Source organism: Mus musculus, chromosome 9 (assembly GCF_000001635.26).
Source record: "Mus musculus strain C57BL/6J chromosome 9, GRCm38.p6 C57BL/6J".
NCBI lineage: Eukaryota > Metazoa > Chordata > Mammalia > Rodentia > Muridae > Mus > Mus musculus.
This window is the reverse complement of record NC_000075.6, coordinates 109715915-109741101: the sequence shown is the minus strand read 5'-3', so window position 1 is coordinate 109741101 and position 25187 is coordinate 109715915. Positions and strand designations below refer to the sequence as shown.

The 25187-nt window shown below is 41.8% G+C and overlaps 1 protein-coding gene across 2 annotated transcripts in view; it reads left to right on the top strand.

Annotated features, from left to right (window-relative positions):
- Fbxw26 (F-box and WD-40 domain protein 26) overlaps positions 1-23536 on the top strand; it is a 28524-nt gene extending 4988 nt beyond the window's left edge. Inside the window, exons 5-10 of one of the 2 annotated variants that reach the window (NM_198674.2) lie at positions 8389-8598; positions 16154-16312; positions 17178-17388; positions 18866-19044; positions 19315-19439; positions 23042-23536. In NM_198674.2, coding sequence (NP_941076.1) covers positions 8389-8598; positions 16154-16312; positions 17178-17388; positions 18866-19044; positions 19315-19439; positions 23042-23147 — 990 coding nt within the window. In that variant the 3' untranslated portion in view covers positions 23148-23536. Of the gene's footprint in view, positions 1-8388; positions 8599-16153; positions 16313-17177; positions 17389-18865; positions 19045-19268; positions 19440-23041 lie in introns of those variants that run through there. The other variant, XM_017313449.1, reaches the window with a different exon arrangement.
- The last annotated feature ends 1651 nt before the right edge of the window (positions 23537-25187 follow it).

Below are 25187 nucleotides of genomic sequence, written 5' to 3'. Positions count from 1 at the left end.
GGGATAGAAAATCTGACTAAGACATCAGGTAACAGGAGAGGAATCCCAGCCCCTGGAATAGTTAACAGGTAGGAACTTAGGCTATTGATTGGCAGGTGTACTTATCTAGATGGAGTCTGTGTGGTCCATGAGAGGTGGAACTGAGTGGTTAAACTGGAGCTTATAAGTTTACAAATAGATTAATCTGTTAACAGCATTAACACTCTTTAAGATGAGATTAAGGAAGACAAAAACCGTTTGTGGATCAGAAGGAGCAACAGGGGATATTTTCTTCTATCTAAGAGACCGAATATATATATATATATACACACACACACATTCGGTCTATACACATACACACACACATATATAACATATAAGTATGTATGTACATATATAACATATATATCATAAATATATAGTTGGCAGCATGAGAAATATTTTAACTTTTCATTTAAAAGACAAAAGAAACTTTAAAATTTGACCATGTGAATATGATAGTTGATTATATAGTTTACTATGAGAAACACATTAATTCTATAGTTAAGAGCGATTGAGAATATAATCCATTGTGTAAATATACCACATTTTCTGTATCCATTTCTCTATTGAGGGACATCTGGGCTGTGGAGCATGTGTCCTTATTACATGTTGGAGCATCTTCTGGATATATGCCCAGGAGTGGTATAGCTGGGTCCTCAGGTGGTACTATGTCCAATTTTCTGAAAAACCACCAGACTGATTTTCAGAGTGGTTGTTCCAGCTTGTAATCCCACCAGCAATGGAGCAGTGTCCCTCTTTCTCCACATACTCACCAGCACTACTGTCACCTGAGTTTTTGATCTTAGCCATTCTGACTGGTGTGAGGTGGAATCTCAAGGTCATTTTGATTTATATTTCCCTGATGACTAAGGATGTTGATCAGTTCTTTAGGTGTTTCTGAGCCCTTCCACATTCCTCAGTTGAGTATTCTCTATTTAGCTCTGTTCCCCATTTTTTTTTTAAATTAGGTACTTTCTTCATTCACATCTGTAGTGCTATCCCAAATGTCCCCCACACCTTCCCTACCCACTCCCACTTCCCGGCCCTGGTGTTCCCCTGCACTGAGGCATATAAAGTCTGCACGACCAATGGGCCTCCCTTTCCACTGATGGCCGACCAGGCCATCCTTTGATACATATGCAGCTAGAGACACGAGATCCAGGGGGCACTGGTTAGTTCATATTGTTGTTCCACCTATAGGGTTGCAGATTCCCTCAGCTCCTTGGGTAATCTCTCTAGCTCCTCCATCGGGGGCCCTGTGATCCATCCAATAGCTGACTGTGAGCATCCACTTCTGTGTTTGCCAGGCCCCATGTTCCCCATTTTTAAATAAGGTTATTTGGTTCTCTGGAGTCTAACTTTTTGAGTTTTTGTATATATTGCATATTAGCCCTCTATTGGATCTATGATTAGTAATGATGTTTTCTCAATCTGTTGTTTGCCAGTTTATGCTATTTAAAGCATTTTTTATTAGATATTTTCTTCATTTACATTTCAAATGCTATCCCCAAAGCCCCCTATACCCTCTCCCCACCCTGCTCCCCACCCTACCCACTCCAGCTTCATGGCTCTGGTATTACCCTGTACTGGGGCATATGATCTTCACAATACCAAGGGCCTCTCTTCCCACTGATGGCCAACTAGGCCATCCTCTGCTACATATGCAACTAGAGACACAGCTCTGGGGGGTACTGGTTAGTTCATATTGTTTTTCCTCCTATAGGGTTAAAGACCCCTTTAGTTCCTTGATTACTTTCTCTAGCTCCTTCATTAGGGGCCTTGTGTTCCATCCAATAGATGACTGTGAGCATCCACTTCTGGTTTTTCCAGACATTGGCATAACCTCATAAGAGAGAGCTATGTCAGGGTTCTGTCAGCAAAATCTTTCTGGCATATGCAATCGTGTCTGGGTTTGATGGTTGTATATGGGATGGATCCCTGGGTGGGGCAGTCTCTGTATGGTCTTTCCTTCCATCTCAGCTCTGAACTTTGTCTCTGTAACTCCCTCCATGGGTATTTTGTTCCCCATTCTAAGAAGGAGCGAAGTATTCACACTTTGGTCTTCCTTATTATTGAGTTTCATGTGTTTTGCAAATTGTATCTTGGATAGTCTAAGTTTCTGGTCTAATATCAGCTTATCAGTGAGTGCATATCATGTGTGTTCTTTTGTGATTGGGTTACCTCACTCAGGATGTTATATGCCAGATGCATCCATTTGCCTAAGAGTTTTGTGAATTCATTGTTTTTAATTGTTGAGTAGTAGTCCATTGTGTAAAATGTGCACCACATTTTCTGTATCCATTCCTCTCTTGAGGGACATCTTGGTTCTTTCAAGCTTCTGGCTATTATAAATAAGGCTGCTATGAACACAGTGGAGCATGTGTTCTTATTACAATTTGGAACATCTTCTGGGTATATGCCCAGAAGAGGAATTGCTGGATCTTTTGGTAGTACTGTGTCTAATTTGCTGAGGAACTGCCAGACTGATTTCCAGAGTGGTTGTACCAGCTTGCAATCTCACCAGCAATGGAGGAGTGTCCCCTTTTCTCCACATCCTCGCCAGCATCTCCTGTCACCTAAATTTTTGATTTTAGCCATTCTGACTGGTGTGAGGTGGAATCTCAGGGTTGTTTTGATTTTCATTTCCCTAATGATTAAGGATGTTGAACATTTTTCAGGTACTTCTCAGCCATTAGGAATTTCTCAGTTGAGAATTCTTTGTTTAGCTCTGTATCCCATTTTAAATAAGGTTATTTGATTTTCTGGAGTCCATCTTCTTGAGTTCTTTATATATATTGGATATTAGTCCCTTATCTGATTTAGGATTAGTAAAGATTCTTTCCCAGTCTGTTGGTGGCCTTTTTGTCTTATTGGCAGTGTCTTTTGCCTTACAGAAGCTTTGCAATTTTATGAGGTTCCATTTGCCAATTCTCGATCTTACAGCACAAGCCATTGCTGCTCTGTTCAGGAATTTTTCCCCTGTGCTCATATCTTCGAGGCTTTTCCCCACTTTCTCCTCTACAAGTTTCAGTGTCTCTGGTTTTATGTGGAGTATCCACTTAGACTTGACCTTAGTACAAGGAGATAAAAATGGATCAATTCACATTCTTCTACATGATAACTGCCAGTAATGCCATCACCATTTGTTGAAAATGCTGTCTTTTTTCCACTGGATGGTTTTAGCTCCCTTGTCAAAGATCAAGTGACCATAGGTGTGTGGGTTCATTTCTGGGTCTTCAATTCTATTCCATTGGTCTACCTGTCTGTTGCTGTACCAGTACCATGCAATTTTTATCACAATTTCTCTGGAGTACAGCTTCAGGTCAGGGATGGTGATTCCACCAGAGGCTCTTTTATCATTGAGAGGAATTTTTGCTATCCTAGGTTTTTTGTTATTCCAGATGAATTTGCAAATTTCCCTTTCTAATTTGTTGAATTGAGTTGGAATTATGATGGGGATTGCATTGAATCTGTAGATTGTTTTTGGCAATATAGCCATTTTTACTACATTGATCCTGCCAATCCATGAGCATCAGAGATCTTTCCATCTTCTGGCAGCCTTGTCTAGTCCCTGATTTTAGTGGAATTGCTTCAAGTTTCTCTCCATTTAGTTTGATGTTGGCTACTGGTTTGCTGTATATTGCTTTTATTATGTTTAGGTATGGGCCTTGAATACCTGATCTTTCCAAGACTTTCATCATGAATGGGTGTTGGATTTTGTCAAATGCTTTCTCCCTGTACAAGGAGATGATAATGTGGTTTTTGTCTTTGAGTTTGTTTATATAGTGGATTATGGTATTTGCTGTTTGGTTGTGTTTTCCTGTAATTTGTTAAGGGATTCTTGTGTTTCCTCTTTAAGGTCTTCTCACTGGTTAGCAGTGTTTTCTTATAATTCCTTGAAGGATTTTTGTGCCTCCTCTTTAAGGGCTTCTACCTGCTTAAAAGTGTTCTTCTGTATTTCTTTAAGTGAGTTATTAATGTCCTTCTTAAAATGCTCTACCAGCATCATGAAATATGATTTTAAACCCGAATCTTGCTTTTTGGGTGTTTTGGGGTATCCCAGACTCGCTGTGGTGGGTGACTGAGTTCTGATGATGCCGAGTGGTCTTGGTTTCTGTTAGTAAGATTCTTTTGTTTGCCTTTTGCCATCTGGTAATCTCTGGTGTCAGATGTTCTAGGTGTCTCTGGCTGAAGCTTGTTCTTCCTGTGATTATTTAGCCTCTTTCAACACTCCTGGGAGACCAACTCTCTCCTGGGTCTCAGTGGTCAGAGCACTCTCTGCAGACAAGCTCTCCTCTTGCAGGGAAGGTGCACAGAACTCTAGAGCTCAGATCTATCTTCTGATTCCTGGGGTAGTAGCCCTCCCTGGAGGCCGACTCTCTTCTAGCAGGGAAGGTGCCCAGGGGTCTGGGTCTCAGCTCTGTCTCTTGGCTGAAGATGAAGGCCCGAAGGGATTCTGTCCTAGAAGCTCTGTCAATTCTGCTGCCCATGTGCTCTCCTGAGTAGACTGGTCTCAGTCATCCCAAGATTCTGGGTGTGCTAGGGCCTGCCTTTGACCTTTGACCCTGTTGCTGCTAGAATAAGACCCTCTGGGTTTTTTGGACATATGTTGTGTTTCACTCACCAGTGATCTCAAGATCCTGGGTGTGCTAAGGTGCCTGCAGTGTGGAAAGTCCTTTGCGGACCTTGGGACCCTCTGCCGAGATCGAGCCCAAGATGGTGTGGGGGGTGGTGTCGACCAGAAAGAATCCCAGCCACTGATAAGGCAGGTGTCCTTTGTTACTGTACCTTCTAGCACAAGACCCTTTGGGTTTTTGGGAACAGATGTTTCATTCTGCTCACCAGTGATCTCCAGGTCCTGGGTATGCTAGGGTGCCTGCAGTGTGGAGAGTCCTCTGGGGACCTTGGGACCCTCTGTTGAGATCGTGCTGAAGATCCAGTTTATGCTATTAACAGTATTGTTTGCCTTACAATTGCTTTTCAACTTTATGAGGTTCCATTTGTCGATTTTTGATCATAGAGAATAAGACATTGGTGTTCTGTTCGAGAACTTTCCCCCTGTGTCTAAGTGTTCGAGACTTTCCCCACTTTCTCTTCTATTAGATTCAGTGTATCTGGTTTTATGTAGAGGTCTTCGATCCACTTGGACTTGAGCTTTCTACAAGGAGTTAAGAATGGATCAATTTGCATTCTTCTATATGTTGATTGCCAGTTGAACCAGCACCATTTGTTGAAAATCTGTCTTATTTTTCCACTGAGTGGTTTTAGTTCCTTTGTCAAAGACCAAGTGAAGGTAGTTATATGGGTTCAATTCTGGGTCATCAATTCTATTCCATTGATCTACATTCCTGACATTGTTTCAATACCATGCAGATGCCTTGAGCATAGATTTCCTGGGACCTTCCTGGGCTGAGTGCTTTAGAGGAAGAAACAGGGCCACTGCTGTGGTAGCATTGTTGACCTGGCTGCAGCACAGCTGTAGGTAGATAATCTCTGTTCTCTATGGTTTTGTTAGTGCTAGGGGTCCATGTAATACCCTGGGAGAGGGATGGTGGGGAACCTAACACCAGTGGAAAAGAACACAGGACTGGCCATGCCTGTGGTTCTTGAGTGTTGAGGCCGGTCAGCGGCTCATATGTCCGGATTCAAGCCTGGAAGGCATTTTGGAATCTGGGAGAAAAGGGAATCTAGGCAGCGTGAGAAAGATGGAGTTAAGACAAAATTCTGATCAAAGCTCAACTTTAATGTCAGCAAACACGTTTTATAAAGAAGAGGGGAGGCCTATTCCTAGCCATGCAAAGTTCCTTTGAAGTAGACAGATCAGCCTTTTAGTGGGAACTCTTGAAGATCACAGTTCGGTGCTAACTCAGGAAAATCTTGGAGAACAGGTTGGCCTCAGGCAGGTTTGGCCTCAGGCAGGTAGTGGCACATCAAAGGAGAGAGCTGAGAAGCAGCACAGCAGGTGGCTCCACCTAAGTCACAGCCAGCCTTGCTTAGGCTGGAAGGAGGTAACTCTTGAGGACATTACTCCTGGCTTGTCTCAGCGTTATGACACCAGATTACCTCTGTGCAGTCCCTGCTGGTTTGTGCAAGAGTTTTTTCTCTTGTGTACTCTGACTTTTGAGACAGACAGCTGCTGAGCCATTGTAGGAGAGAACTGGGTGAATATTGGAACCTCAATGCATGTTTCTTGAGAATCCTCTGTTCTTTCAACTACTTTTTATTTTGGTAGGTAACAGAGCCTAACACAGTGAACATTAATTCATTCTTGAGGTTGCTTGGTTCTGTTTGTCTGAGAGAAGGTCTGACCCTGTAGTCCTAGCTGGCCTGGAACTATGCAGACCAGGCAAGCCTCCAACTCAACAGATCCAGGCCTGCCTCTGTCTTCTGAGTGTTGGGACTAATGTGGTGGCCCAACATACCCAGCTAAGGGGTTTTTATTTTGTTAGGGTCTCAATACTGGAAACGTAACATAATGAACAGGATGATCTTGGGGTTGGAGGTTTTGGAGTTTTTGTTAGGTTTTGGCAGGTAGATTGGAGGAGGCTGTTAAGGATGATATCAGGCTATCCTAGAGTTCAGGCTGGCCTTGGACTCATGGGGACCCTCCTACTTCTGCCTCCTAAGTGCTAGGCAGGATCCAGTGGTGCATCATCATCCTACCTGGCAGAGGGAGCCAGGAGTGGAGCTGAACCTCAACCTCATGAGACCGAGTCATGCCTGTATGGTAATAAGGCCTTCAACAGGTTGCCTTTCAAAGGAGTCAAAGTGGGAGTCAAATTTATTGATAGATTCTTCAAAGAAGTGATTGCACTTAGAGGGAAGGAGAGGTTATTAATAATTTTCATGTAAATGGAGCTAGGGCTAATAAATGGTTATATTGATTGCTGCCTATAATATTTTAATAAAGTTAATTATGCTTTTGGCTTTTTGTCATGGATGCTGCTCCTAGTGGAACGTGTGTGTGTGTGTATCTGTGTGTCTGTGTGTGTATATGTGTGGATGATTTTTTTAAAAAAAGACTTACTTATTTTATTTGCTCTATCTACATGTACACCTGCATGCCCAAAAATGGCATCAGATCCCAGTATAGATGGTTGTGAGCCATCATGTTGTTGCTAGAATTGAACTCAGGACCTCTGAAAGAGCAGAAAGTGCTCTTAACCACAGAGCCTTCTCTCCTGCCCCGTAATTTTCTTTTTTAAGCTAAAGGAAATCCTGGAAGATACCTGTTTTTTTTTTTTTTTTTTTTTTTTTCTTTCTTTTTGCAATGTATAAGCATTGATGATACAATAATCAGTTTTGGAATTGATTCATTGTGAATAGGTTTGTTTCATTTGTTGTAACACTTAATACTGACAGAAGTGGTGGCCCAGGCCTTTAAATCCAGCACTCAGGAAGCAGAGGCAGGTGAGTTTGAAGACAGCTTCGTTTATATAGAGAGTTCAAGGAGCCAGAGTGTCCCTGTCTCAAAAACCAAAAACCAACCAACCAAAAACAAAACAAAAACAAAAAACCAACCAAACAAAAACAAAACAAAAACCCAAAACACCCCTAGCCTCACTAAAATTGATGACAGGCACATGTTCCCTGTTGCACTGTAGTAAAAGGTGAACTGGCTCTGAGCACAGGGCTGCTGAATGTTCTTCATGCGTGTTTGTGGGAGTTGTTTCTCCCCTTCCGTGTGGTTCCTGGGGATTGAACTCCTGTCATCAGGTTTAGTGGCAGGGGCCCTTCCCTGCTGAGCCATCTTGGCAGCCATGCTCTTCTCTCTGGTCTGTATAGTGAGTGTGTGCTTGCTTCTGAGCATAATGCATGTGTCCTGTTTTCCTGTCCATTCCTGCCACAAATAATCTAGATGTTTATTTTCTTTTTTGTGTTTCTTTTTATTTTTATGTACATAGGTATTCTGCCTGCATGTATTTCCATGTGAGGGATTCAGATCCCCTGGAAGTGGAATTACAGACAGTTGTGAGCTACAATGGGTGTTTAGGGAATTGAACCAAACTCCTTTCATTAAGAACAGCTGGTGGTCTTAACCTCTGAGCCATTTCTGCAGCCCTGTGTTTTTTTTTTTTTTTCTTTTTTTTTTCTTTTTGAGATAATCTTGTAATATAATCCCAACTGACCTGCAACTTGACATTGAAGACCAGACTTGCCTAATGCTGCTAGTGACCATCCTACCTGTGCCTCCCTGGGCTGGGATTCTAGGCCTGTGCTACCATGCCCAGTGAAGGATGTTTAGAACTTTCATATTCTTTTCTTGTAAGAAGGGATTCCACTCTGGATTAGGCTTCCAAATAAAGCTTGTGGGTGAAAGCAGTTGAACTAGAGGTGTTCAGACATGATGATACTCTTGTTCTCCAGGGTACTATGACCTGGGTAAGCCCAGTACAGGAATTCTATATTGAGCTGATGACTACCCTCCCTGAGATGCACATTGTGGTCACTGTAGATATAAGATCAACTATCAAACTGTGGGACTGTCACAACAGCGAAGCTCTAGCAACTAAGCGCATGGTCTCTTCCTGTCAATTACTGAAAGCTGTCATTACAAAGGATGGCCCGATTGTCTTGGTAAGTGACATGCCCTCCCCCCCCCCCCCCCCGCCAAATCTGGAATAGTCACACAGAACAAAACACTTGCCAATTTGAGGTACCATTATTGTCAAATCTCAACTTACCTTCTTAGAGTCTCTGGGAACACTGAGAGCCAATCACAGTATACCATAAACATGACCATCGCTTAGCCTTTGGCACAGTAAAATTCTTTCCTGGGATTTGGGAGAGGTGGCTCAATGGGTAGCAGTGTTTGCTGTGCAAGCATGTAGATCCAAGTTCAAATCCACGACACTCATAAAAAGTGGGATGTGCCTGTAACCCCAGTGTTTTTGGGGATGAAAACACAAGGGTCACTGGGACAACATGGCTAATTGCCAAGACAGACTAACTCCAGGTTCAATAAGAGACTCTCTCAGGAAATCAGGAGAAGAGTGATTTAACAGGGTACCTGGCAGCCTTCTCTGGTTTCCATGTATGCTCCAGTATATAGTCTACATACACATGCTTAAGTATACAAATAATAAGCACAAGAACACACACACACACATACTTTATCTAAGTGATTTTGTATCTTCTTGTCTTTGAAATGTTTATTACTCCTGAATCCATGAATTTGGTTAGAGACAGTAGAGAAAAATGTGAATTTTGTCACATATACAGAAAAGTGGATAATGCTGATGTCCCAGTGAGTCCTGGGGAGCAGTGTTTTAGGGTGGAAAATCTTTATACATACCCTATCTCATATGTTTAAGATAGAATATGTAGTCCTGGCTGGCCTAGAACTCCCTGGGTAGACTAGGGTAGTCTAACTCACAGATATCAGACTGCCTCTGCCCTCTGAGTATTGGGATTTAAGAAATATGCTAGCATGTCCTAGAAAAATTTCTTTAAAAATAAATCCTCCAGGGCATGGTGGTACATGTCCCAGAAGCAGGTGAATCTCTTGAGTTTGAGGCCAGTCTGGTCTACAGAGTAAGTTCCAGGATAGCCAGGGCTACAGAGAAATCTTTTCTCAAAAAAAAGGGAAATACAAATATTTTGTGTGAGAATATTTTGCCTGTCTCTCTCTCTCTCTCTCTCTCTCTCTCTCTCTCTCTCTCTCTCTCTCTCTCTCTCTCTGTCCCATCCAGCAGGACCCAGTTATTCGTGGGTGCAAGGGGGACCGCAAACCTGGAAGAGAAATGGGCAGAAAGGAAAGAGAAGCAAAGACCAAGGAGGGAATTCCTGTCAAGGTCTCAGTTTATTAGGCTGAAATGCCAGGTTTTAAGCACACAGCAGGGGAATAGGGAGGAGTTGAGTGGGAATTAACAAAGAACAAAGAAGGGGACATCTGGGGACATGAAGGCCGAATTCAGGCTGCAGGCGGCAGGAGGCACTCTGAGTCTTATCTCCGGAATGTAGATTCCTCCTTAACAGCCTTGGGTGTCAGGCTGAGCTCAGCATGTAACTCATGTCCTTAGAAGTCTTGGGAGTCAGGAAGAGATAAGGAAGAGGGGACTATAATTCATCTTTTTACAGCCTCAAGTGCCAGGAAGGGAACAGGGAGGAGGGGGATGATGACTGGCTCCTTAGCACAAGGCCATTCGGCTTGTTAGGGTGGGAAACTGTGAAAGGCCTACTTTCTTACGGTATAGTCTCCAACATCTCTCCCTTTGAATTAAATTTAACAAGGCCACACTTAACTGAGGTGATCAAATGATCTTCTCATCCATGGATGAGTGGGCATTAACCATTTCTGGGGGAGCATTGACCCAATTCCTCCCGTGGGTGCTGTCATGACCCACACTCATGGCTCTTGAAATCTTTTGGGGAGGGGAGGCAGAGCCTTAGAAAGATTCTTTGGTTGTAACTGGAACTAGATACCAACCTCTGTGCAAACCGGGTGTGTCTCTCAGGGAACTCAGGTCTAGTTAGACCTTCCCCTGCAGTGCTTAGCATTGTACCCATGCTGGTGCCCATACTGGATTCGTATTATCACGAACCAGTATGCACAGTTCTGAGTCCTGTGCAGCTCCCAAAGGAGAATTGTCAACCTCAGATTCAGTAAGGCCTCTATAAGAATTATGCCAATCGTAACACCACAATTTGTGGCTCTCAGGCTATATTAGGAGCCGGAGGTCACCCTCCTCATTCCTATTGTCTCCATGGCCTGAGGAACCAAGGGGACCCTGCATTTGCAGCAAGGGTGGAAAATTTGAGACCATCAGCTGCTCTTTCTGCCTCGTCGGAAGGGACATCTTCTTTGTCTGAGTCTCGGATATCCAGTTGATGGTAGTGAACTGCAACCGGCTTGCTTAAAGCAGCTTCAATCTGTGACTTAACAAAATTGGTTAATCTATTAAAGGCCCAAGGGCCAAAAGACAAAAGCAGTAAAATACCCACGAAAGGTCCCAAAAGGCTGGGAAGTAGGGTAGTGAGCCAAGGAGAAGTAGAAAACCAATTTTGATACCAATATTCTTGTTTCTCTCTGTTGTGTTTTCTCTTCTAAACTAGTTCTAACTTTGTCTGTGCTATCTTGAACTAAGCCAGTCTTATCAGAATAAAAACAACATTCTTCTTTGAGGGCTGCACATAGCCCTCCCTCTTTTAGGAACACTAAATCGTGGCCTTGTCTGTTCTGTAATACTACCTCGGACAGAGAGACCAGGGAGTCTTTTAAATTTTTCAAGCCCCTTTGTAGGTCTTATATATCTCTGTCCACAGCAAGGCTAAGCTGGGTGTATTGCTGTTGGGATGTGACCAAAGAGGCAATGCCAGTTCCTGCACCTGCGGCTCCTAAGCCCAGGATTACTGCCAAGGTCACTGCAGAAATAGGCTCTCCTTGTTGTAGCCCATGGTGGAGATAGGAAGTTTCTTCATCTTGTTTGCAAGTGGCTGCTCTCCCTGATTCCTCTTTCTCTGTGCGCTCAACACAGGTTTCTTGTCACCATTGTCAGGGCACTCAGGAACTCACAGGTCAGCCTGTCACATGAATCACTTTGGAAGCTAGCATGCTTCTGTAGCATTCTGTGGAAAAAACAGAAACACTGCCCCCTTTTCCCCATATTAAATATCTGAACAGGCTTATGCCATGTGTCAATAAGTGGATCCTTTTCATCTCACCTAGACATGATTATGTCTACTTTTGAGATACTATAAGGTGTTTATTAAGTTCTTTGACACCCAAATTTCAAAATTCTTAAAAGTAAAAGTATGATTTAAATAATGTGCACGGGGATATAATTTCTCCTCTTCTTTGTTTTTAAGAAGATAGTGTTTTTAAAGTTCTATAATACCTTGTCTTAGAGAATTATTAAATTGTTGACAAAACATCTTAAATAATTGAATGTTATAGTCAGTTTTAATGGGCAGTGACTAATTATACTATCAATTGTTTCTCTTGAGAGATTGTAATTATAATGCTTGAAAAGTTATTAATATTTACATGTGCATAATTTACTTATTTAATAATCAGAAATAAGAGCATTTATTTGCAGCAATTGATTAAGTATAGGTCCTCAAGAATTAACACCATTATGTGGAAACAGGTAGAAACTGAGGACACCAGAGCAAATTTTTTACAATTTGACATGCACATTCTCTAAAAATATCAAAATATTATCCTAAACCATTACTATTTTGAATATATAAAGAACGAGATTATATAGCCAATTTTTAAAAGTACGATGAGCACGTTCAACTATTCCTTGTCTCATGTGGTTATAAGGAATTCCAGTTTTATGTTTGATGCCAACTTCTTTACAAAATGAAGTAAAATTCTTGCTAGAATAGGATGCTCCGTTATCTGTCTTAATAAGTTTAGGCAACCTCATGGCATTAAAGGCTTGTAGGCAATGATCAGTTACATTTTTAGAGGCCTCTCCTGTATGCAGAGATGCAAAAGGAAATCCTGAACAAGTGTCAATACAAACATGTATATATTTTAATTTTTCAGATTCCACATAATGAGTTACATCCATTTGCCAAATATGATTAGGCATAAGACCTCGTGGATTAACTCCTAAATGTGGCACTGGAGATCATGTAATATATTTAGGACATTGTTTTACAATATCTGGCTCTTTGCCAAAATAAGTTAGTGCCCGCTTCTTTCCAAGGATAACCATCCGAGGTACTGCTTCATAATATGGTGAGATATTACATTTAGGAGAAATCCTTGAATGTATCTCCATTAGAAGAGACTTTTGCCATAACAATCCTGTAGGCATATGAATCATATTAAAAATTAACAGGTGTAAAGGCAAAGAGTAATCTATATAAGTGACAAATTGCTCTTTAATAGCTTTTTCCACTTGTTATAAGGCCAGCAATCCTTCTGAGGTTAAAGATCTAGGGTAGGTTGGATCAGGACACCCTTTAAGACTATCAAACAAAGGTTTCAACTCCCTTGTCATATACTTTAAATAGGGGTGAAACCAATTAATATTACCTAACAATTTTTGAAAATCATTCAAAGTCCTTAAGTTGTCTCTGTGAATAACTATCTTCTAGGGGAAAACAGCTTGATTAGTAAGTCTAAAACCCAAATAATTATAAGGATCCTGGGTTTGTATCCTTTCAGGAGCTATCTGTAATCCTTATCAGTTAAAGCTTTATGTAAACCTCTATAACACAAAAGCAAATCCTGGGGGGTCTTTTCCAGGCAAACCAGGACAATTTCTTAACTGCCCAAAAACAGTCTTCTTAAAGGAACAGTATTATTTCTTATAAGTTGCATAAGCAATTGCAACCTTGAGAATTAATAACATCTGAGGGATGAACAATTTTAAGCATTGTAAGCTCTGAGATATAATATTGACTATCAACATACAACTTAAAGTTTGATTGTTCAACATTTTAAAACACCAACTACAGCACACAATTGAATTATCTGTGCTGAAGCAGGAGAAAACTCAAAAGAATAAGTGTGTGATCCAATTCACATCTACTTTTCTCCCATAGAAGGGCTGTTTTTTAAACACAGTAAATGGGATGCATGCAGGCATGAATTTATAGAAGGTACAGAAGCATGCATAAAAACAATTTTTTAACTATCTTAGGATAATGATTATCAATTTTATTTAAAATGATGGTATGCAATAGATCAAACATCAATATTCTGTAATAACCAAATTAATGGCTATTTGGAACAAGGAACAGACACTTAGGTTCTTAAGATACAATTTTTGTTATAGTTTTTATAAAATATATGAATTTATCTTAAAATTCTTTATTAGCACCACAGTGGCTTTTTAGGGTGTTAAAACTTTACTTTGAGGTGAAGAAGGATGATTTTACAACAATGTTTTCTCTTGCCAAAGATTTGCTGTGGGCACATAAATAAAATAAGCAGGTAATATTTAATTGTCATTTATTATAATTGATAACAATTGGTCACAGAAGTTTCCTCTGCTTTCTGTGAAACCTTTTTGTTTCTCACCAGTAACTTTGAATCTCACTAGATAACACCTAACAAAGGTTTAAGTCGCTTTAAGGCCTCAAGGTGAGGTCTTAGCCAATTAACCTCTCCTGGAAGCTTTTGAAAATAAAATTTTGAAGCAAGTCATTTTTTTCCTCCTTAGATTTTCTGTACCATGATTTTCTAATATAGGTTAAAAACCCTAAGTATTAAAAGATATTGCCTCTGAATCTTATCTCGAGCAACAGCTACTCCCCAGAACTTAAAATCTCATGTGTGAGATCAAGGATTTAAAGTTAACTTCCCCTTAAAAGCATTAGTAACCAAAATACTTTTCACTTAGGAAACAATATACATATACATATAAGCAAATGCTGTACACTATAACTTTATATAAAGTAGGCAAGTCAAATCACAATGTCCTGATAAATTCCACAGCCTGACTGTCCTTTTATAAACTTTGAATTTAAACTTTATTTAGAACAACATTTGGCTAGGTCTGCAACAAGGCTCTTCTAGCTAAAAGGGAGGGAGGGAAATGTGAGGTCCCAGGAATTTCCCTAGTCACGGTTTGTGAAACAAAAGAAGTGCCACACAAGCCTCGCAGAGGCTGCTACCCTCTAAGCTCAGTGTTAACCCAAATGCAAACATTTCTCAATCTGAGCACTCTGCCAGAGTCCTGGCCCAAAGATTATCCCTATTTTGAAGTATCTTTAAAGATCTGTTTTCCTGGGTTCGTTCATGTCACATGTCATTTAGAATGACTCCAACCCTGAGTTGCCAATTTTAAGCTAACTTTCTGTTACAAGCAAAAGACTGCCTGCCCCTTTAAGAGCTCCTGTGTAGATAATCAGCCTCTAGCAGGGCTTTTCCAGCTGTATTTGACTCCCAGCCACAGTGCAGTGTAACTGATCAGTTTCTGCTGTGCAAATTGAGACTGCTTTTTAAACCATCTAAAAGATGGTTGCAGGGACCACATTGGGACCCTCATTAGCTAGTTTATCATTTAAATCTCTGCCTACCTTTCACCATTTATTACAGTGTATCTCTGCTCAATCTATAATAAACCATGGACATGCCTGGTCTATGAAAATAAAAAAGTTTATCAAATCTTTCTATTTAACTCTAACTCCTTTTTCCCTGAGAGCTATCTTTAAGCCTTTTATAAAGGCTGCCTCTTTAGAAAGCTTAGTACCCATTTATCAGTGGAGATGAATCACTTACCGAGGGCTACTCTCTCCAGTGAGCTGCGGGAGCGGTCCTTCACTACTAAGTTTTTCTTGGGGTCACGACGAACTTCTATGTGGGAGTCAAACTCCGTAATCTCCAACTAAGGCAAACGATCTGAACCTTGGCCCCATGTTGGGCGCCACTTGTCCCATCCAGCAGGACCCAGTTATTCGTGGGTGTAAGGGGGACCACAAACCTGGAAGAGAAATGGGCAGAAGGGAAAGAGAAGCAGAGACCAAGGAGGGAATTCCTGTCAAGGTCTCAGTTTATTAGGCTGAAACACCAGGTTTTAAGCACACAGCAAGGGGAATAGGGAGGAGTTGAGTGGGAATTAACAAAGAACAAAGAAGGGGGCATCTGGGGACATGAAGGCCGAATTCAGGCTGCAGGCGGCAGGAGGCACTCTGAGTCTTATCTCCGGAATGTAGATTCCTCCTTAACAGCCTTGGGTGTCAGGCTGAGCTCAGCATGTAACTCATGTCCTTAGAAGTCTTGGGAGTCTGGAAGAGATAAGGAAGAGGGGACTATAATTCATCTTTTTACAGCCTCAAGTGCCAGGAAGGGAACAGGGAGGAGGGGGTGATGACTGGCTCCTTAGCACAAGACCATTCGACTTGTTAGGGTGGGAAACTGTGAAAGGCCTACTTTCTTACAGTATGGTCTCCAACCTCTCTCTCTCTCTCTCTCTCTCTTTCTCTCTCTCTCTCTCTCTCTCTCTCTCACACACACACACACAAACACAGTTACCTACTGAGTCATCCCTTAGATCTAGAGAGTCTTACTCCATGGAATCAGTGCAGATACTCTGAGAGGCAGGCTGGTCACAGCTCTGGGTCTCAATACTGGACTTGAAGACACAGTGGTGTATCTCAGAGCAGATAACACTGCTTCTTCCATGCTTAATCTTTCCCCACTGACCTGGTGCCGCTGCTCTGATTTCAGATAGGTGATATCTTGGGAAACCTCTACATCTTTAGGATTCCTGACTTACACCTCATTTCTGAGGTGAATGTATTCCCATTTGCTATTGATGAACTCCACTGCTCTCCTCAGAAGAAATGGGTCTTTCTGATTATGAAACACCCACATGTCTTGACAAAGGTAGGTGTGTTCTAGCATCTCCAGGGTGAAGGTGGCAGACAGTGGGAAATTCCAGTCCTCAGGGAGGTCTGGGCAAACCACTCCTCCTCTCCTAAGCTCTATCATAAGAAAAGCCATCCTACAGCCAGGAAAGAATAATGTGTTGGTAGGAGTCACGTGACAAGTCGCAATGGCAAATGTCTATTATAGTGAAGTGTCCTTGAAATGTGGCTCAGCCAAAGAATAAAAGCAGTTGAAATAACAGTCCCTGGACACCTTTGTTGGATAGAAAGCGATTTTCAATCACTGGCTGACATGCTTACCAGTGGCTGATGCATTTCAGATAAGTGCTACCATACCCACTGCTTTATATACTGCCCTTTCTCTTAACTGCCAGCTCTCTGGTGCCTGACTGTTAGGTACTATGAGAGCAATGGTCTGTTCAGAGGACAAGTACTCCTGAGAGCCCATGCATATTTATTTAGTTTTATACATCGATATACATTCAAAGCAGCCTGGGTTACAGTATGACAGTCTTAATGCCTCATTAAAAATTAAGTCCAGAAGAGCCCTGGACTGGTCCTCTGCACAGGGAAAATGTACTTAACCAAGCTCTGCCAGATGTATCCATTGAGGTAGGATAACTGAGGTGCCCTTTGACCTGGGTCAGGGAGTTCATTCTGTCTCTGAATGTGATGGGAGGGGCAGGAAAAGGGTGAGTTTTTCTGACCCTGAGTGGGAGCAACGACTGTTCCTCCCTGTCCTGGGCGAAGAACAGATGCGGCCACTCCTGGGTTTCTTTCAAAAGCCCCTTGTCTTGATTGTGCTTGTGCCAGGCTGCAGAGATTTACTCTTCATTGATCCCACTGGGCAATACTCTCTGCAGGTGTTTTACATGAGCAGCTTACTGAGGCCAACAGAATTCTCTGACCCAGTGTCTACCGTTCTCGAATTTTCCTTATGCAAAAGAGCCTTCTGGACCCCAAGAAGGGAAGACAGGATAACCTTGATGTCCAGAAATGTACCCCCAAGCCACACAAAATTTGGCATATTTGATATGAAGCTGGAAGAGATCGGGAACAAAGTAACTATTCAAGGTAAACCTTAAAAAATTCCCAAGGCAGACATGATGGCATGTGCCCAATATTAGGAGACTGGGTCAGGAAAACTGCATAGAGGCTGCTGTCTCACAAACAAAACAGATGGAGCTGAGGAGATGGTTTAGCATGTGCACATGCCTACATACACTCACACAGATGTGCACATACATACATACATACATACACACACACTGATAAAGTTAAAAAATAAAATGAAGGGCCAAGAATTTGCAGTGCGCACCTTAAATCCCAACATTCAGGAGGAGAAACAATTAGAATTCTCCAGGTACCAGGCCATCCTGAACTATGCAGTAAGTACCAGGTTAGCCAGGGATGCATAGTGAGACCTTGTCTCAAAAACAAAAACCCCAAATGACAAGAAGTAAAAAACTATATGTTTATGGCAGTGGTTCTCTACCTATGGGTTGTGAACCCTATGGCAAATTTCTATCTTCAAAAATACTTAAGTCACGAATCCTAACAGTAACAAAATTACCATTATGAACTAGCAATGAAAGTACCTCTATGACAGGGCAGACCCCCAACCCCCGCACTGCCACATGAGAACTGTATTACAGTTCAGTAGGAAGCATTGGTAAGGTTGAGAAGCACTGGCTTAGAGGATAGATACACTTACCTACGGAGCCTGACAACCTAGTTCAATTCCTGGGGTACCACAGGATGGAGGAGAGATCCAAATCCCTCAAGTTGTCCCCTGACCTCCAACATGTGTGCTTCTGGCAAGAATATCTACACAAACATAATAACGTAAAAACAAATTTTAAAAGAAATCCCCATTTCTCCTGTGTCTCCCACAAGTGCTCAGAGTAAGCTATAAATACTTGTCATTGTTTTGCATTTTTAGTCTTTGAAGACAGAATTTCTCTGGGTAGCCATGGCTAACCTGGATTTTGCTCTGTAGAGTAGACTGGCCTTGAACTTGGAGATCGACTGGACTGTGCCTGATTGTGGATTACCTTATGATCGTGGATTTTGCTCTGTAGAGTAGACTGGCCTTGAACTTGGAGATCGACTGGACTGTGCCTGATTGTGGATTACCTTATGATCGTGCTCCACATGATGTTTTTGTAAAGGGAGCAGGAGGCTCCTTGGCCAGATGTGAACTTGTGCCTCTTTGATCGCTACTACAGTAGCAATCTACAGTTTTTTTTTTTTGGGAGACATGTTTCCCTTTCTGTCATGGACTAGGGACTGGGTTCTACTCTCCTTTCCCAGTACAGTTGTCTTTCCAATGTTTGAGCTACCGACTTTCCACACTTTCACTGTGTCATAAGCCTGCCTTTCCGTGTCCAAGGACATGGTGAACTTGACAGACCAATGGACTGTTTTCATTTTCTCGTTCAGACTAGCACACCATGGAAGCAGGGATATGCTTTTCAGTAAGCATTAAGGATATTGCTCTTACTTAAATGATTAAAAATATTGCCTCTCTATTTCTGTTTGTTTGGTACAGGATATTTGACAGCCAGCTTCTCATTGGCAGAACATGAGGGGAGACCAGAATGCTTTGGAGTCAGTGATAAGGACGTTTTTGTGTGTTCAACTGGATCCTCTCTCTTGCTCTTCGACATAAATGGTCTCTGTCTGCAGTCATTTCAGTACTGCCCAGAAATGATCACGAGACTCTGTGTGGTATGTTTGGAATGTTTTCCCTCCAGTGGGGTTTTTTAAAAAAATAGATTTACATTTTTTAAACTTCATACTGTTGGGGTGTGCACATATGCATTTGTCTGTGCGTGAGCACTTTCAGAGGTCAGAGGCCGACTTCCTGGTGTTAGTCTCTTTCTCTTTACATTGGCTCAGAGCACCATGTTTGCTCAGCAAGTGCCTTTCCTAGGCCCTCTCCCTGTCTTTAGATCTGACATTGACTCCAGCCTACTATTACTTGGGTGCTCTTTGAAGGATCCTGTTCATGTCATCATCACCTGTAACAATGGCTCTTTGGATGTGTATGCTTGGGAGGAGAGAAGCCCGCTGCTCAGAAAGTGTTATCGACTGCAAAACAGGAGATACCTGCCCCCGTCCAGGTAAGCTCTGCTTCTTGACTTAAACTGGACATTAATTTTAAAACACTTCTGGTGCTGGAGAGTTGGCTCAGCAGTTAAAAGCACTGGCTGCTCTTCTGGAAGACTTGGGTTCAATGCCCAGCATACACATGGCAGCTCATACTGTCTGTAACTCCAGTTCCAGGACATCTGACAGAAACCTTCATACAAATGTATTGAAAACAGTGTTAAACATATTAAAAAGTTCTATATAAAAATGCATTTCTAAAAGAGAGAAGAACTTTCTGTGAAAAGATAGGATTAAATTTATGATCTCCAGCATCACACAGAACAGACATTGTGCTATAAATGTCTAATTTTTAAGTAGTAGAGTCAGGAGGATCTAGAAGTTCAAGGTCATCTTCTGCTATTTAGCAAGTTTGTTGGCCAGATTGGGTTCATTTCAAAACCACACAAACAAACAAACAAACAGGAACTGGCTAAGCACAACACACACTTTTAATCCCAGCAGTAAGGAGGCTGCCAAGTTGCTCTCTTGTCAGTTGGAGGCCAGCCTGGTCTACATAGTGAGTCCCAGGACAGCCAGGGCTATAGAGCAAGGTTCTGTATTAGGAAAGAAGGGAGGGAGGGAAAGAAAGTATTGCTAGTTCTGGGAACTCAGCACATACAGTTATGTCAACAGTCTCAGGCCCATTGTAGAAGTAGTGGAGAATGTTTCCTTAAATCTGTCTTTAATGGCAGGATGGGTTCTCCTGAGTGTAGCCCCCTCTTGGGTTCCTTCATCAGTGATCCGTTTCATCTTCATTTAGCTAACTTCCTTTGGTTTTTACTTGCCTTCATCCAAGTTATTTTTAGTGATCATGGTGTGGTGGTACAGTCTCCAAACCCTGTACCCAGGCTGCTGAACCGAAAGTTGATTGCCAGGTAAAAGAAAAAAATGAGGCCCCTTCTTACAGGATTTCTCTGTGTAAACTCTCCATCTTGGAAACAGGCTGGCCTTTGTCGCTGCCTGGAGATCCACCTGTCTCTGCCTCCAGAGTGCTGGGACTAAAGGTGTTCACCCAGAGTCCCTTTTTAAAAAAGGTCAACAGCACATGAAAATTTACCATTATTATTTATATTATGTGTATGACTTGAAGATATTTCTCCCTCTGAACATAGCACAGAGCTATAATGCCAGCATGCAGGAAACTAAGGCAGGAGAATTACCTCAAGTTTGAGGCTAGCCTATGCTACTTCTAAATTTAATGCTAATCTGGGCTATGAAATTGAAACCTTATTTCAATTTTTTTCTCCACACTCTGTTGGCATTATCTTCATCCACTTGTTTGTTTGTTTGTTGTCGTTTTGGTGTTGTTGTTGTTGTTTGGTACATTTTGGTATGTTGTTTGTTTCCTCCACTATGCTGTGGAGAGACTTTGTAGTTTGATTCTCATTTGTAAATTCTTGTTTTGGTTGCTGGTACCTGGGAATCCCTAGTCAAGATGGAGTCATGGAGCTTTTTCTACAGATTCTCTCTTAGTCATTTTCCAGTCTAAAATCTAGTGTTTTCTTCAATGTGTTATGAGTTGATTATTGAATTATTGAGTAGTGGGAAGCATAAGAATGTGTTGGCTTTTCAATCTTACTAACATCTTCAATTGGAGACTCTATTCCTTATCCTTAAAAAAAAAATCAACAAACCATAAAAGTGCAGGTTCTTCTCCTAGGTTCTGATGCATGTGTTTAAGAGCAGTGTCATTCATTCTGCTTTGGTCACAGCAACTTTCTGTGGCATATTTTAAAATCTGATACTGTGATAGCTTCAGTTTTGTTATTTTGCTCAAGAAGGCCTTGGCTATGTAAAGTGTATGTGTGTGTGTGAGCATATACATGCATGTTGTTGTTTTGAGACATCTTATACACCCCAACTCTGGCCTCAAGCTTGCTATGTAGTTAAGGCTAGCCTAAAAGTTTATACATCCAGGGCTTGCCTTTAATCCTGAACCTTTCCCCTTTCACTCAGTCTCAGATTTTTAAATTGGTATTAGTTTCTTCTCCTTAAGGATTTGGAAAGGACTCTATAATGTCCTTCTGGCTTTTATGATGTGCTGAAACATCCCCTGTCATTGGGGTCTGTCATTCTATAGATGATCAGGTAGAATGTCCCTCTAATTTCACATTTCTGGTTTAATTATTAGAAACTTTTTCTTGTTGAGTCTAGTGTAAATGGTTGGAACTTAATGTATTTGGGCTTGACCTGCTTTTGACTCTCTGTAGACTTACCAGTATGGGGAAGGTACTTTGTGTTTCTGTGCTTTTGAGTGAATCCTGGGTCTTCCACATGTAAAGGATGAACTCTGATAAAGAACTTTACCCCCAAATTTTAGGGAGTTTCCTGTGTCTGCCACATCCCAGGTGGAGAGAGGTAGGGGTGCCATTTATACCATCTCAGTGCAATGCAGGATAAGGGTATGGACGACAGGTTTGGCTAGAGTCTGCAAGGTCACGGGCAGAGGCTGTGTCATTGCCCAGGGCAGACCTTACACTCATGAGCTCCTGAGTGATCTATTAGAGGTTTATCTCAGTAGTGAAGAACAGAATGATTGACATGAGCCCCACCATCTCACGGCCCTACTTCAGAGGGGATGCACTGCTATATTCACCCTGAGTAGACCAAGTTTGGCAAGGGAACAGAATTCAATTTTGAAAAAATTTATGAATTAAATATTTGGGTTTTTCTGAGACCGGTCACTCTATGTAGCCTAGACTAACCTCAAACTCCCTCAAACTCTGTCAATTCCCTGGCCTCAGCTCCTATGTTGAAGTGATTTATAGGTCTGTGGCTTCACTCCTGGCTGCTCTCTCTGGTCTTAAGCTAGGTAATGTACTGAATAACTGAGAATTGAGAAATGGGGCAGAGGTCTATTGGAACTCATGCTATGGATGATAGTCGTCCTTGGCCAATGTGCGCAGTTACTCAAAATTAACCTGAGATGGCTCAGCAGTTTAGGCAACGCCACCAAGCCTGAGAAGTTCAGTCTCTGGAACCTATTGGTGAAAGGGGAGAACTGATTCCCACAAGTTATTATCTAATAACTCAATTCATAGGAACATACACATGCATTCATGAACACACACATGTACAAGCCACATACCCATGTATGCAGGCATACAGGCACACATGTGTGTAGTCACATATGCACACAGAGGCATGCACACATAGGCACATACCCACTCAGATAGGTACACACAGGCACACACATATTCAAGCACACACACACACACACACACACACACACACACGTGGACACCTACACACATGACAACTAAGTACATTTTTGATTATTTTATGTATATGAGTACACTACAGATATCTTCTGACACACCAGAGAAGGGCATCAGATGCCATTACACCTGGTTTTGAGTCAATATGTGGTTGCTGGGATATGAACTCGGCATCTCTGGAAGAGCAGTCAGTGCTAGAAAACATTGAGCCATCTCTACAGCCCCAAACAAAAAAGTATTTAAAAGTTTTAAACAGATTCAGGACTGTGATGAAAGACAGTCTTTTAATTTTCAGTTCATAAACCTCACTCTCATTTGACTATTGACTTCTTGGTTCCCCCCTCCCCCATTTGCAGCTTCATTAACAAAGCACTATGTGATGATGTGAGCATAATTGGAGTCATGACAAATAGTCCTGCCCCCTGCTATCTGATGGCATATACCTTGAACATCTGCTCTTGAAAACTGAGTGATTGTGTGTCCTCTTCCTCAATGAAAATAGATGTCTATTTGCAAGCAAAGGCTGGTGATTTCAGTGTTGCTAATCATTGAAGTGGCCAAATTTGGTGGTGCACACCTTTAATCCTGACAGAGGGAGTCAGAGGCAGATGGAAGATCTGAGTTCTGAGACCAGCCTGATCTACAGAGCTAATTCCATGCTAACCAGTTTACTTCAAGAGAACCTATCTCTGAAACAAAACTTATGGCTAGATGTACAAATCATTTGGCTATGAAATCTGTCATTTCATTGCTATAGGGTTGGCTCAGATGACCAGGCCATGTGGACAGTATGGCATTGTGGTCTTCCCTTTATAAGGTGGAGCTTCAGAATTAAACTTGGAGCCTTGATCAGAACCTTGTCTTGGCTTCATCCTTCTCTCAGACCCCGTCCATTTTCATTTCCAGCTCCCCTTTCAAGTAATCCTAGTTTTTTTATGGCCACTGGATGGCTACATTGTTTCTACAAATTTGGAGAACTTACTAGAAATCAGACCCCAGACCCTCAGAAAATTTATTCTACTGGAGATAAATGGAAGGGACTGTGTCCACTGAGAAGGATGAGGGTGATGTTTGGCTCTGAGACAGAACAAAAACCAGAAATGACTTTCTAGAATGTTCAAGTGGTGGCACAGCCCACTCTTTGCACTGGGCTTCCTTTCATTTCAGGTCCTAGCATGATATGAGGTATCACATATTAATTTCAGGATGGTTTTATTAACAAGATAACTTTGAAACAAGATTTTAAATATAGAAGCTGTCCAAATCATAGGGCTCAGTAGGTGAAGGAGCTTTAGGCAAGTCCGATGTCCGGCTTGTTCACTCTGTGGAACCCATGCAGCAGAAAGAGATTTAATTCCCCAAGTTGGTCTCTGAACTCCACATGCATGTTATGGCATGAGTGTGAGCACTTGCACACTCTTACTACATGTGTACACGTGTGTGTACCCACATACTCCAACATAGGGTGATCTTCGCATCTATGTAGACTAACATGGCAGGCAATTCAGTCCACTTCTGATCTGTTCTCACTAGCCAAGGCCCGAGTCACATTTTTCCTCAGTCACAGAAGCATTGTCAGTAGGCATCTTTCAGTGGCAATTAAAAATTTCCCCAGCCCTGTAAGGGTAGTATAAGACAAGTGAACAACACTAATGGGTATCAGGAAGTTGTAGCTGAGTGATAAAAGGAGGGATGAGACCACCTCCCACTTTCTCAGTTTCCCAGAATATTCTGGGCCTTCAAAGTGTTACTCATAGAGCAAACTGTTGATCGTAGGGAACTAATCAAAGTCATACCATTTATTAGGACTCTTCATCCAGATTCCATTGCTTTGATGACATTGTAAGCAGCCTAGGGAGCAGTGGGGAGATGGCACAGTGGCTAACAGCATTTGCAGATCTACAGAGGACCCACCTTACTTCCTAGTACCCATCTGTCACTCTGGTTGTAAGAGATCCAAGATCCTCTTCTGGTCCTCTGTTACAAGGCTTGCACATGGTGCACATACATACATCTAGACAGAACACACATATGTTTTGCTTTGAAAAACTTCAAACCACATATACATACAATTTTTACTTTCATTTATCTTTCATGAAATTAAAAAAAATATCAAGTCATTTAAAGTTATTAATCTGAGTACACTTACATGTAAATGTGCACATGGAGGCCTGAGATCTGTGTTCATGTTCCCCTCTTTTGCTCTACATTTTAAAAATCAGTTATTACACTTATTTGGGGGAAAGGGGGGTTACAATCCACATGCAGAAGTTGGAAGACAACTTGCAGGACTAAGTTCTCTCCTCGCACCCATGTGTTGCAGAGCTCAAATTCAGGCCACGAGGTTTGCTGGGAAGAGCTTTAACTGACAGAGCGTTTGTTAGCCCACCATCTTTTATTGAGACAGATTATCTCACTAAACTTAGAGTTGACCCTTTCCACTAGGCTGACTTCCAGCATTGGGGTTACAGCCATAACGTCCTGTACCTGACTGTTCCAACA